This window comes from Rattus norvegicus, chromosome 6 (genome assembly GCF_021556685.1).
Source record: "Rattus norvegicus strain SHRSP/BbbUtx chromosome 6, alternate assembly SHRSP_T2T, whole genome shotgun sequence".
Classification (NCBI taxonomy): Eukaryota; Metazoa; Chordata; class Mammalia; order Rodentia; family Muridae; genus Rattus; species Rattus norvegicus.
The window spans coordinates 128,819,577-128,833,126 of NC_141539.1; the positions used below are offsets into that span (position 1 = coordinate 128,819,577).

Here is a 13,550-nt window from a genome sequence, read left to right on the forward strand (position 1 = left end):
GATACTCAGTGCCGGCCAGCTTGATGGGTGCTCTTTCCAAGAAAGCCCAAGCATCTCTAGGAGCCGTGGGCCTCTCAGTTCTGGAGCCTGGAATCTTTCTGTCACTCTAGATGCTCTTGTACAGCCATGGCCTTCTCCTGAGGAACATGGGAGCATCGTTAAACTGGTTTTGCTTTTACGGCAGCTCTCCTTCATTTCAGATGCCGTATCTGTTCTTACCTTGCTGGACACATCTTTCCCTTTTGCAGATTGAATTTTCTCCTTTTGATAGTTACCGAAATGAATCTAGAGTAACGACCAGTAAGGGTGCACATAGAGTTTGTACCTTTCCCAGCGGTCTGAAGGAAGGCTTGCCAGCGCTCACAGCCACTCCTTCTCATGCTGCCTGGGCAGCACCTGCTGTCCCACACATGGTCTAAGCTGCCCGTTCATTGGACGGGTGGTGGGTTTCTACACTGGTCTATTTTCAGTGAAGAATTAGTCACAGTTTAGAGACTGTCAATTGCAAATTAGAAAGACGAAGTCCTCTTTGTTTAAAATAGGCCTATGAAGTGCTTGCAGAAAGTGTTACCTTAGGTTATACTTCTTAAAGAAAAGAATCTGTGCAGCCCATTCACCTGCTTTTCCAAATGCCGCTTTGACTATTGACAAGCAGGGTGTCATAAAGGAAATATGGGGTGGACAGTTGATAAACCTGAGTAATTCCCTGTGTATACAAAGTTGAACATGTATGGAAAGTTGTGTGATTAAAGGGGATGCCATTAGATATGCCCAGGATGAGCTTCTGAGTCTTCCTTGATGTGTAGTTAGTCTCCTCTCTGTAAGAATTATCGTCCTGTAGTCTTACTCAGAGGAGCATGTTTCCATTATTTACTTGATATGAGTAATTGTTCTATGTTCCCTTTTTGGCCTCTTTCTCCTTCTCTATTTCCTTCCCTTCTCTTCTTCCTCTTGTTTCCTTCTTTTATTAGAAAATCCAGAAAGTCCAATTCTTAAGTCAACTGCTTGGTGAAGGAGTCAAGCAGTCAGCGGAGACGGTGGAAGAGCTACAGCGACGGCCAGGCTTGTTAAAGTGTGGAAGGGAGGAAGGAATATGGTGCAGCTGATGTGAAACTTACCCTATTTGGAATTAGATTTCCCTAGGAGGTATGACAAGGGTTTTAATGAAGGCTCTGAATCCCAGTGTTCCAGTGCAGGGTAATGAGCTCCAACTTGAGGTGTGTACTGCCTGCTGGACTGTTAGAGCCGAGCCTGTCTTTAAGTGAGAGGCTGGCTTTTGTTATGCAAAGTTGTAGCATTTAGACATTCCATAGCAGTCTAAATTAGCCTGCTTGTCTAAATCGACTGCCTGGTAACTACTTGGGCTAGGACACAGGAGGTAAGGAAGGCACTGTATTTCCTGTGAGCTCTCTAGGCAGAGCAGAAAGGTCAACCGGAGCAGCTGTCTGTGGTCCTATGGGTCCTGGGATTCTGCGATGGTGTCAGCACCTGGATGGCCCCAGTCTAGATTCAGCAATGAAAATCTGCAGAGATTCAGGAAAACTCTAGCTACAAATACCTTTAAAATGATAGATGATGATTTCCTTAATTCCTAGAATTTCTTTTATAAATGCTTTGTTTACATTTTAGATTGTATCTGTCCTTAATGTCAAATGGTGAATCCAGTTGGAATCAGCTGTTATTCCAAGCTATCATGCTCACGCCATGTCAGCAGTACCCATTTGTACGGATGCTAATACTTCCATCAAAATTTGCCTGTGGAACATATATTGTCCTTAACTTTAAAATGTCATTTCCTGAGATAGAATGTATGAAGCTATTGTCAGCTTCTCTATTTCAAGTGCAATCAGCATATATCTATATTGATAACAGAAATACTTGTTTTTTAAAGATATATTGATGTATGATAAAGATGATCTAATTTGTGAATGCATACGTGTGCGTGGTTACTTTTTATAATGTGAAGTGGATAATGAGCTTATTTAAAATAAAGCAGAGGTTAATGTGATACCTGTACTTGTGAGAAAAGTTTTAAATACTTTCCTACAGTCCCTACTCTATAAAGAAAAGGCAGTTCATCTTTAAGTAATGAGTTGGTGGAGGATAATGGATCAACTGTAAATGACTCAGGGACAGTCACTTATTGCTTCTTTGTTCTTTGTCACCCCTTCTTTCCCCATGGCCTCTCTGGGGCACTGTTCAGGGACTCAGTGCCTTTTATCAGGGACAGTCAGAAGTGAAAGCCCAGGAGCCCTGAGAAACTTGACTGTCCTGCCTAAGGAAATTCAGTTTAAGTAGTTTGTGTCTCCTGCTAGTGTTAGACATATGGACTTGAATCTGTTGTGTTCTGGAGAATTCATTGTGCACAAGGGGCAGCGAGGCTATGTCAGTTTTCCAGTATTCTAGTTCACCATGCCGGCGGCATTGATTCTGTTTACATTAGACACAATGGAGAGTTTCAATTTGATTGTTAAATAATACACTTACTACTTATAAGCTTTTCATATTCCTGTTATATATGTGGGATAAAGGAAAGTGACCTGACAGACTAGTCACCACTGCTTATAAAGTTGGAAGTCAATTGCTTAGTCATTAAACTCTCAATTAAAACAGTCATTCAAAATTACTTTTGGAAGTATTTTTTTCACAAGTATTACTTTAAAATTTTTTTGAATCTTTGTTAAAATTATACCCCAGAGACAGATAAGCAGGAAGATTAAAAAGCAAATGAGTGGTGGATAGGAACACGTATCTACTCATATCTTCACTTTGTCCAAAGACTTAATCTTCCTTTAACTAGGTGCATGACAGAGTGCTGTGCTCCATCTGCAGCAGTGGTGGCCTGCCTATCACTGGGTTTGGCCGTGTCTATTTATGTATAGTAGAGCCATAGGCTTCCTTTTCTAGATTTCATCTAGAAATGAGAAAAGGGCCAGAACTGTCTTTTCAAATTCCTCTTTCTGGTCCTGAGTTCAATTCCTATCACCCACATGGTGGCTCACAACCATCTGTAACTGTTGTCCTGTGGGATCCAATGTCCTCTTCTGGTGTACAGATGAACATGCAGACAAAACATTCATATACAAAATAGATCGCTAATTTTTTTCTCTTTGTACTGTTTTCCCACAAACATGTCTAATAACTGAGCACAAGTGTCCCGAATGGCAGCTAGAGCCATCCTCGATCTCTCTTCCTAGGCCCCAGAGTTGTCTGGTCCTAAATGAGCATCCGTTAATGCCCTGGAATAACTCCAAGAGAATTAATGCCGAGACTGAGGTGGGGAAGTCTGGCTTAGACTGATTTGACAGAACCTCCTACTCATGGTCCTCTGGTTGTCACCAAGTAACTAATCAGTACACCAGTCTTCTGTGTGCGTATATATTAACCATCTGATACAGTTACAGCTAAGCATTGAGTCAGCCCGGCTGATTGGTTGGCCTCTGATGACTACCGATTGCTGACTCCCTCCTAAAGCACTGCCTTATTTCTATAAGCTAGAACATGGCTGCCCAGAAGGCTGTAGAGGTGTCTTCGTTTTCCTTTCACACTGGGACAGAGTCCATGCTTCCTTTTGTTTAAGCACAGTGGGTGACTGAGGCAAAGGACAGCTCAGCAGTTCCTGACAGATTCTTTAGGAAAGGAAGATAGAGCACCAAGGCCTCGGACCAGAATAAGAAGGAAGGATTGGCTCACCCTGGTCACACTGATTGGCCTTGGACTGGTGTTTTATTGCCATTGAGATCTAAGGTTAGACATACATGTGCAGTGGGCCCTGTACTCCCTGCACTATATACAGTCAAGACCCTTCATGCTATTGAGACCCACAAAGGTATTTTCTTAATCAGCAATGAGCAAGGCATAGTTTTTGTTGGCAACGATGAATGTAATTGAGACTGTGTTCATCTCTATACCAAAGTGATTATAAAGGTCATTGTTAGTGTATGTATTTATATGTTCACGTATAAACTCTTATGAGGAAAAGAGTGCACAGAGGAAGAAAGTGCCTGTCACTCATGGAAATCCGGATGTGGCCTTTGTTCCAGCCACATCCTTATAAAATGAAGTCATTGAACTGGGTGATCTGTGGTTCCTGTGACAGAGCCATGTGACTACTGCATGATCACAGAGTTGATTGCCATTGGGCCAGACACACACACACACACACACGCACGCACACACACACACACACACACACACACACACACACACACACACACAAAGCTGAGCATGGTGGTGCACATCTTTAATCTAGCACCCAGGAGGCAGAGGCAGAGAGGCAGAGGCAGAGAGGCAGAGGCAGAGAGGCAGAGGCAGGTGGATTTCTGTGAGTTCAAGGCTAACTTGGTCTACATAGAATTCTAGACCAGCCAAGTCTATGTTATAGGCCCTTGCAGAGGTAGGGGTTGGGGGGAAGAGGAGTGGAGTAGGGAGAGGGGAGTGAGAAAGACAGACAGAGGAGAGAGAGACAGAGAGAGGAGAAAGAAAGTCTGAGACAGACTTAAATAAAACACATACTTTGCAAGAGAAGGATCTAGAGTGGGAGAAGCATGCTCATAGGAGAATGTGCATGTTCTCCCCAGAGCCTTTGACCCACACCTGCTGTCCTACTGACTGCTGTCAGTCCAGGCATGCGAGAGGCAGAGAAAGGGAGAGACTCTCCCCAGCTGGTCTTGGGCTCTCAGGAGCAAGTTTACAATGCCAGACAGATTGCACACACATCCCCTTAAAGTATGAGTCATTTTAATTTCAGTGTTAATCAGACAACAGCCATAGCAAACTGGCTGGGTACAGAGAATGCATCCTTTACCGTCTACCAACAGCGTCTTGTGATTCAGACACCTCTGGCTCAGCACCTGTGGTGGCCGAGGTCCTACATGCCCGAGTCACAGGACTGTCGGGTTCACCACCCTGCCAAGAAATAGGAGCATCCGGGACATCTCCTCGTAGATGATGAAGTGAAAAGGCCGGTCCACTTTGATGACAGGAGGCATGCAGTAAGCGGTGATCTCTGACACCGTCCCTGACACCACCTCAGTTCCCCTTTCATCCACCTCAAGCACTGACTGTTGTACGACCTAGAAAGAGAACGGACATGGATGAACGTTTGTGTGGCAATGGGAAGGGAGAACTGACAAAAATTTTCCACAGTAGCTCTGCCTACCCAGCCATGCTCCTGCGGTTCACAGTGGCAGCCCATCTGTGCTAGGCGGTGCATAAGACTGCACCAGAGAGTGCCTCAGAAATCCAAACTATACCAGGAGGCTATGGGAAGTGGTGCTGCGGGCTGTGGACAATGCATCCTGGGCTTAGAACCAGGGAACCTGGCTGGCAGATCTCTATATGCAGGCATCTAGTAAGTATTTATTGAACATGTACTTTGTGATGCTGATTCTTGAGTTGAACTGTTGGCTTTTGAAGGCACTTTAAGCTGTCTGGTATTTCTCTGAGGCATTTTTAGGGTCAGCCTAAGGGTCTGTGGTTACCTGGTTGCCTTTACTCAAGCCAAGCTTACCATAATGGCTCCAGTTCACATAGAATACCATCCTAAATCTCTCAGAATTAACAATTGTATGGGGAAACGTCAACCCTCTGGATTGCAATGGTGGAAGAGAGAGCTGTAATGAATCCAGGCCAGGAATGCTCTTTTACTCCAGTGCACAGATGTGCTGCAAGAACCAAGAAGGGATGGATAGGTTCTCCGTCTGAAGAACCGGAAGGGGAGGGGAGACATGCTGGGAGGAATAGGGTCCTCTGAAGCTAATCATAGAGGAAGCGGAGTGTCCATCACAAGGAATGAGGGTGACCAGGTGACGACTCGGGGGTTCTTTCATGCTAAAGATGGTATAATTTCATGAGTCTTTTCAATATTCAACCAAGGTACTGATGGGTGGTAAGCCAGTCTGTATGAGGGACAGATGTTTCCCTAAGCCTTGGGAGGGAGGAGGGGTGAAGCGCTTCCAACGAGAACCTAGTTAAAAGGGTGTTTGAGTAGCATGGCTTGAGGTCCTTGGAACCCTCAGCTTGGGTACTACTTGAAGTCGTTAATTCTGGAGTAACATTCTCTGCTACAGCTAGTCATTTAATCACAGCAATGTGCTTTGCAAAGTATTTGTTGGTTTTAGTGACATTGTGAGCTGCAGACTGGGCCCCAGCATGGTCCCTGACGACTTGCCTTGGACACCTGAAGATTTCGTGCCACGGCTGAGAGTTCGCTGAGGTCAGCTGAGGTGGAGAAGATCCTCCTAATTCCCACCTGCTTGAGCAGCTCATGCATCTCATACCTCTGGTTCAGCTTGAACTTGGGAAAGAAGACCTCCATTTTTCTGTGGCACAAGGACAGGACAGATGATGGTGAAATGGCTGGGGCTGCTGCTAAGGACGTGTTCTCTTTTCTTCCTTCCTCTAAGATTATTTCCTTTGCTTGATGGTGTATAGTTCATGGGGTCCTTTCATAGTGTTCTATCTCAGAGAAAGTACTTCTGGGTTTTGAAGCACCACTGTGTTAATGCCAGTGAGCTACTTTATCAGCTCTCTTCCCCAAATCCCTTAGTAAAGACTGCCAGACTCCATGTTCAGTTCTGTATGTTTCAAAACGACAACCCTAACCAACTCCCTAGGTGCTCCCTGCATCCCAGCTGACTGCTAAGGGATGCTGTTCCCAGCCCAGCACCCTGGACCTTGATATTTCCAGAGAACTTGGGGAATGGGCAGACAAGGGAAGCAAAGAGAGCTTTCCACAACCCTGTTTTCTTAGCCAGGGAGACTCTGAGATGTTTATTTTATCTGTTATGAGTTCTCTGAGAATATGAGATTTGGAAAGATGAATTTTGTGGCTCGGAAATAAAAAAAGCATGAAAGCCACTAATTGAATCAAATTAATCTTAATTTTCAGTTTTCTCACTCTGTAAAGAGTAGTCAAAAATACATGTACCAATGTCAGAGTTTTTGCAAAGAGTGACTGACGTATGAAAGGTGTGCAGAATAATGCCTGATACACAGCAGCTATTTCATAAACATACCCTTGCCCACTTCTCTCCCTGTTGTGTAGTTGGGCTGGGCTTCATGCTGGAAAAAACTGAGGATATGAAATGCCCTAAGTTTTAGTTCGTAGGTGTATTCACTCAGTAAATATTTGTTAGGGTTTACATTCCATTCCTTTGCTAATGCTGAAAGGCTTTAAAAAATGACAGAAAAATGAAAGTGAAAACTGTAGCCAGGCCCTTCAGTTGAGTTCCCTCTCTACCAGTGCTGGAGTGGCACGACTCAAAAGGCACAGCCACAAGATTCTTATTGGAGCTGCCTGCCTTGTGCTCCAGCAGGTGGACTGACTTCCAGCAAACACCTAAGTTCTTACCCTGCCCTTCCATTTCTTCTCTCCTCACAGGGTCTCCCATGTTCAGGCTCCCATGTACCTGCTTTCACGGTACTAACCCCCAGTCATACACCCGTCACTCTTAGAGTCAGACTCTGGCTTTGCCCTGGCCTGGCCTCTTTCTTGTGGAGCTTATGGAGACATTTCTAGTTCAGATGTTAGGACTGAGCTCTGAACCCACTATAAGACCTGTTCCTTTCACATTCTTAGTGATATGCTTACCATTGAGATACTGAGGCCCAAAACTACAGCTACTGTTAACTGACAGATAGCTCTTTGGATCTGTTTCTATTTACACTTTTATTTGCTCTGCATCCCATTCCATATCTGGTCATATTTGTTACTTCTTACTTCCTGACAGATCCAGAGTCTTGTCTACATCTTGTCACCTCACCTGCTCCCACCATAGTCCAAATGGCAGCATCTTGAAGTTGTCTGTCACCCATCTGACTAGCTTCTTCATGGTCCTTATTTGTGCCTGCTCTTAGCACAGGACCTTGTATGATACATTAATCAGGTCTCCTTGAGCCTCTGATCAGAAGCCTCTGTGGCTCTCCATCTCCTGCAGGTAAAGCCCATGACCTTTGGTTCTGGGGTGGCTGTCCCTGAATCCTCTCACCTCTTCTGCATGGATGCAGTCACACTGGCCACTTTTCTGTTTGTTAAAGCCTCCAGCCATGCTCTATCCCAAAGCTGCCTCTAAACACTCTTCTCTTCAGACAGCCCAGTGAAATTCACCCCTCATCACCAGAGAAGAATATCCCTGGCTTTGGCCTGCACCTGCAGAAGTGCTTTTTCCTCTTACAGTGTTGTGTGTCTCCCTTTGCCCGGCTTGTTTACTGTTGTAGCCATGGTATCAACAGGTATCAATGGACAAACTGTTATATCTGAACAACTGTTGTTCATTAGAACAATAAAGCTAGACTTAACCTGGATTGATGCTCAGGATACAGTAAAACAGGACCTTGGCAATCAGTGGGGAGCATGGGCAGGAAGCCATGAGGCATTAGGTAAAATTAGTTGGGAGTGTTGATGAGGATGGCAGGGGAAGTGTCATACCTGGTTTTCATATCCTGGAGCCACATCTCCACGAGGTCTGTGGTCAAGTAGTCCTCCAGGGCCAAGTGGTCACCCGATTTCTCCATAAGGACCACTAGCATGGTGGCATTTCCTTGGTAGGGCAGTTTGAGGATGTGACAACGGAACTTCTTATCAAAGGTAGAGGCAAAGTTCCCTTCCCGGTACATCATGGGCACCTTAACTGCCTTGTATTTGTCCAGGTGGAAAGTGTCAGCCTCAGTGAAGATGGGGTCAAATGGAGTCAGCCACTTGCCTGAACAAGTCAGAAGAGAGCCCCTGTAGAAACAAGCCTCCACAGAACACATTGGTCTTGCACAAGTGGTAAGGGAGAGAATATCCTGCCCCCTTTATTCCCAACTGAGAGTGCCATTCCTTTTTCAAGTTTGCATGGACCACAGCTCAGGCATCCAATTCCTCAAAGACCAAACTTCAGTTCTACCTGTGACCCATCACAGAACCAAAACTTGCTCATTTCCTGGAGGATGGCTTCCAATACCTGGTGCATGAGGGACCCCTAGCTATCACATGGCCCCAACATGACCATATGCAAACATACACTTTACAGGTATGGGGGTGTGGCCAGCTCAGCAGGACTTTATGTGGATTTGGAAGCAAGTGAGGCCAGCCACTACATGACTCTATACTGAACATGTTTCTGAGTGTCTGCAAATGGTCCTTCTACCTGAGGCTTTGTGAATCTCCTGGTATAGCCATAAGCTCCAGATTCATCCACTCCATACTTTGTTAGAGCTGGAAGAAATTGGGATTACAAAAATCATGGGATCTCCCTTGGCATTTGGCCTCTGCCAGTCATTGTGTGAGCGTGTTCAAACTAGCTTCCCCAACCTTCACCTTTATCCCCTTAAAGGAAGCAGTGTCCCTACTCTGCTTGCTGCATTGACTGCCAGAAAGAAGGAATATGCAACCCGTTCCTTCCTGTGGTGGATAGTACCTTGCATATGTCAGCTCTTATAGCTCTGTGACTATAGCAAGTGAGAGTCCCGATTTTTACATAAAACTTCCAAGACCAAGGGACTGAAGAGATGGCTTGCAGATAAAAGCTCATACTTGTACAGAGGACTCGTTTGTTTTCCACACCCATGTTGGGTGGCTCACAACTCCAGTTCAAGAAGGATCCAGTACTTCTGACCTCCTGGTATATCTGCACTCACATGCACAAACCCGCCCACTATAATAATGGCAGCAACAATACATCCAAGGGCAGAGATTTTTGCCCCAGATCACAAAAGCAGGGAATGGGGAGCCCAGATGCAGCATGAGTCTTGCTGATCATAAGCTGCTCGTTTAATAGCCCCGTGTGACCTCTTCCAAACATTAGATGAAAACTAGGCAGGAGAGCTATGGAAACTGAGGCCTGCAGGTCTGCAGGTGGTGAGAGTGGGGACCTCAGGGACAGCATTGGTCCCTCCTCAATGTATACTGAACGTGTAAAACAGGGACCTTGTTTGCAGAACATCCTTTAGTACTAACTACACTGACCAGAAGAAGAAAGGGGGGAAATAGAGTCAGATTCTTTTGGCTTTGAGGCAACAGAAGATTCAAAATACCTTTGAACAAGATGTAGTCCACCAGAATTAACTTTGTTTCAGGATTAATCTCATCAAAAAGCTTGGGGATTTTCCCCTCAGTCTCTTTGTTAATGTAATGGTTCATGAGCCCTCTGGCTTGTGAAGAATTTCGAAAATTTGTAGGCACGTACTCTGTATCAAAATACATTGTGGATAGATTGAAATAGGTCTTTTTAATTTCAAAGTCCTTGTGGATGAAGGCAAAGCTACCCTGGGTGAGGCCCAATTTCTTGTTGCTGGAAAAGGTCTCTTTGACTCTCTTGAAGAGGGCTGGAAGGATCAGGGGTCCTGCCTGGCTCAGGGCCTGTAGGTTGAGCCCATTTTCTACCTGCACTTTGGTCTCTCCCTTGGCCCCCAGCATCAAGTTCACCATAGCCACAGACAGGCCAAATGGTGAGAAGATCACATTGCCATCGTGCCTCATGGAGATCTTTCGAAGCAGGCTGAACCCAAAGCTTGAAGTCTCATTGGAGAGTTGCTGGCTGGCCCTTAGCCAGTATTCATTATCATCCCTGGGATCAGCCCATTCGTACTCTTCCCAAGTTTGATTCTCGTAATCCTGAGACACCAGGCGAATGGGAGCCTCTGGTGAATGGGAGCTGAGATTGAAACTGCTCACCAGCCACACCTCTGCAAGGAGCACAGGAAGAAAGAGGCTAGAAACCACCCTCATGTGGTCAGCTGTGGAGGCCAGGGGCCACTTCCCTTCATCCTAGGCAGAGAGAAAGAATGAATGGATGAGAATAAAGAATATCTCAACACTGAATCAAATGTCTTTGCCAGGAAAACATTTCTCCCGTGACCCTTCTTCCTTCTACCAAGTAAAGTCTGGGATCCTGTGGTTTTATTGCTGGTTAGCTATACCCTAGGCTGACCTGGACCATAAAGGTGGTGTATTCATTCACCTGGTTTGGGGAGGGGGGCATTTTACAAGACTTCCTCCAGGTCCCATCTTCTTGAGCAGGTCCTCAAGCAGCTTGAGGTCCCTCCCCTAGTTTCTGTCTCTTTGCTTTCCTCTGGCAGGCCCAGATATAGAGCAGGAGCAGGTAGGAGTTGGGGCCATTTCCTGATCTGCTTCAAGCTTTTCCTCTATTTGGCCATTAGGCATATCAAACAGCTCCTCCATGCTGAGTCACCTGACCTTGATGTGTGACACCTTTGACTAGGGATTTGTAGGGTCCAAGAGGGAATCCAGCAAAGAAAAGGAGGCTTCCCCACACAGTTTTCGATTTAACCCTCTCCTTTCCTGCGTCTCCTTACACAGTTCCTGATAGGTCTCCTCTCATTCCTCTACCCACAGCTTCCAGATGGCTGCAGGAAACACGGCTGATTCTTTTTCTACACAAGACCTGGACTCAAGTTACCCAGTCTTATTGTCCTGTGATGGCATACACGGGTTGGCCATACCCCAGTTCCCCAGGCTGCGGGAGTGTACCCCTGCCCTGGCAGTGGCTTTCCAGCCCCACACTCCTTCCTCTGACTCTCTGTCCCTTCCTCTCTTGAGGACTCTCTGCACACTCAGATACAAAACCTGCTCTGGGGCTGTGCCATTACGTTGTGCTCATAGCAATATTACCAGTGTCCTAGAGGCTGACTGGGTATGCCACTAAGATGTCCCCAATAGCTCACTATCCACTGGACAGTAGGAAAGCCTGGATGGCAAGATGCTCAAGTCATAGGTGTTAGAGATTCATGATAGCTCCTATCAGCAGAGCTCCTCCTCATTCTAACCATTGGACCCTAAGTTAAAATGTGACAAGAAGCTCTCCAACTGCTCCCCAGTCCCTCTTCTGTACCTGTCACAAACCACAAACAGCCCCAGGACACAAGCCCTGGCCCTTGCTTTGCTAAATGGCCCCAAAGAATCCATGGTCCCCACCTTCTAGCTTTAAAGACCCTGCTGGGTTTACCAAATGTCACCATTTAGGAATTGCTTCCCAGTCACAATGACAAGATCCCTTGGTAGGTCACCACATTGGTGTAAGTGTTGGGTCATTACCTCTTTCTAGGTACAAAACATCTCCAGTACCATACCTTCAATTTTTAAATGGACATCCTTCAGAACTCGAAACCTAGGCCATATCCTCCAAGGTAAGGGTATGACAAGGTGGGGCCTTTGAAAAATAACTAAATGAAGTCTGAATTGTGGGGAGATTGTGAGGAATTTAGTGTCCTTAAAAAGAGGAAGAGACACCAGAACCTCCCTCTCTTCACCAAGAACACTGAGAAGACCACTCACTACCTGCAAACCAGGAGGTAGGCCTTCACTGCAGCCCAACCATGCTAGCCCTCACCTAGGGCCTCCAGAACTGTGAAAACACGTGTTAAACTTCCAGAATTGGCTATTTCATCCCAATGGCCTGAGCTGCCCATGAGAATTCTGTCATGGCATTTAGCTCTGCCTTGTAAATTAAGCCCTCAGATTAGTTCCAATTCCATAGTTATTTCTTACTGCCTCAGCCATCAGAAAATTTCCCAACACACCAGCACAATGTTCCCCTTTCCTAGAACTAAGTCTCCTGAAGTAGCTCTGTAACATCTGGTCGTTACTACACCCACTTATTGAACAATGTAACCTGTCCTTTTTGGCCATTGATTATCATGGGAACCATCCACAATATACACAGAGTGCTCCTGGGACCTGGGGCACCATTAGGTGTCACACACAGTTTGAAATGGGCTATGAAATGGACAGGAAATGGGGCCTCTACCTGACTCTCAGCCCTGAGCATGTGTGTAGAACAGTACACCCCTTGCCTCTCTCCAGCCCTGGCTCATTTGCCTGGGCAGTGAGCTGGGGCAGGCAAATAAATACCAAGCCTTCAGAGCCCTTCCCTGGCCATCTATCTATGGCTAACATGCCTTTTATGCTACCCGGAGCCCAACTTCAAAGTACAGTCCTTTGGAGTTTAGATGAAACTCCCCCACTCCACCACACTCCCCGCTGAAGCCCACTGGGAGACAGTAAGAATGGCTCTTCTCCCCACCCCTCCCTATTAGACACTCTAGAGGGCCCCCTACCATCCACCAGCACTTACCAGTTCCGGACCTCTGGTGTAGAGAAGATCATTCAGAGCAAAGAAGTAAGCATACGTTTTGCAGTCTGAAGCCTTCAGTAAATATTTGTTAATCCAAAGTGTGGGCCTTTTGGAACTGTTACTGATTAACACCCTGCTGGGATGTGACTGAGTTTCTGGAAAACCAAAGAACTTCTGGTATTCCCTAGGCTTGTTCTGTGGCCCCAACTATAACCAGAACTCACAAGAGGCTCACTCTCACTGGGGTGGGGGGTAAAGGTCCTAGAATTTTGGTGGGCTTCATGGCTGCTTCTGGGGACCATAAAGGGGTTTGGGTAGCATTTAAGACCTACTCTCTTGTCCGCAAGGAACTGTCAGCCCAGTGGTGGATACTGGATTCCTGCTGGGTCACGTCTTACAATACAAGCCCTGCCACAAGGTCAATGTACTACCTTCTCAAGCACTCAAAGTTGGAAGGCATCCTGTAAGACA

General features: G+C 46.0%; 2 protein-coding genes across 5 annotated transcripts in view; one reads left to right on the forward strand and one right to left on the reverse strand.

Annotated features, from left to right (window-relative positions):
• Window positions 1–2,626, forward strand: part of Ppp4r4 (protein phosphatase 4, regulatory subunit 4) — a 90,618-nt gene extending 87,992 nt beyond the window's left edge. For 3 of the 4 annotated variants that reach the window (NM_001414974.1, NM_001134632.2, XM_087554344.1), the window contains 1 exon segment: window positions 972–2,626. In NM_001414974.1, the coding sequence (NP_001401903.1) occupies window positions 972–996 (25 nt within the window). In that variant the 3' untranslated portion in view covers window positions 997–2,626. 4 annotated transcript variants of the gene reach the window in all.
• A 2,097-nt stretch (window positions 2,627–4,723) lies between these two features.
• Serpina10 (serpin family A member 10) lies at window positions 4,724–13,167 on the reverse strand. Its single transcript, NM_133617.2, is given in 5 exon segments — window positions 4,724–5,075; window positions 6,173–6,323; window positions 8,432–8,705; window positions 10,021–10,753; window positions 13,080–13,167. Coding segments are annotated over 4 exon segments (1,311 nt in total). The 5' UTR covers window positions 10,715–10,753; window positions 13,080–13,167; the 3' UTR covers window positions 4,724–4,883.
• Window positions 13,168–13,550: the final 383 nt, after the last annotated feature.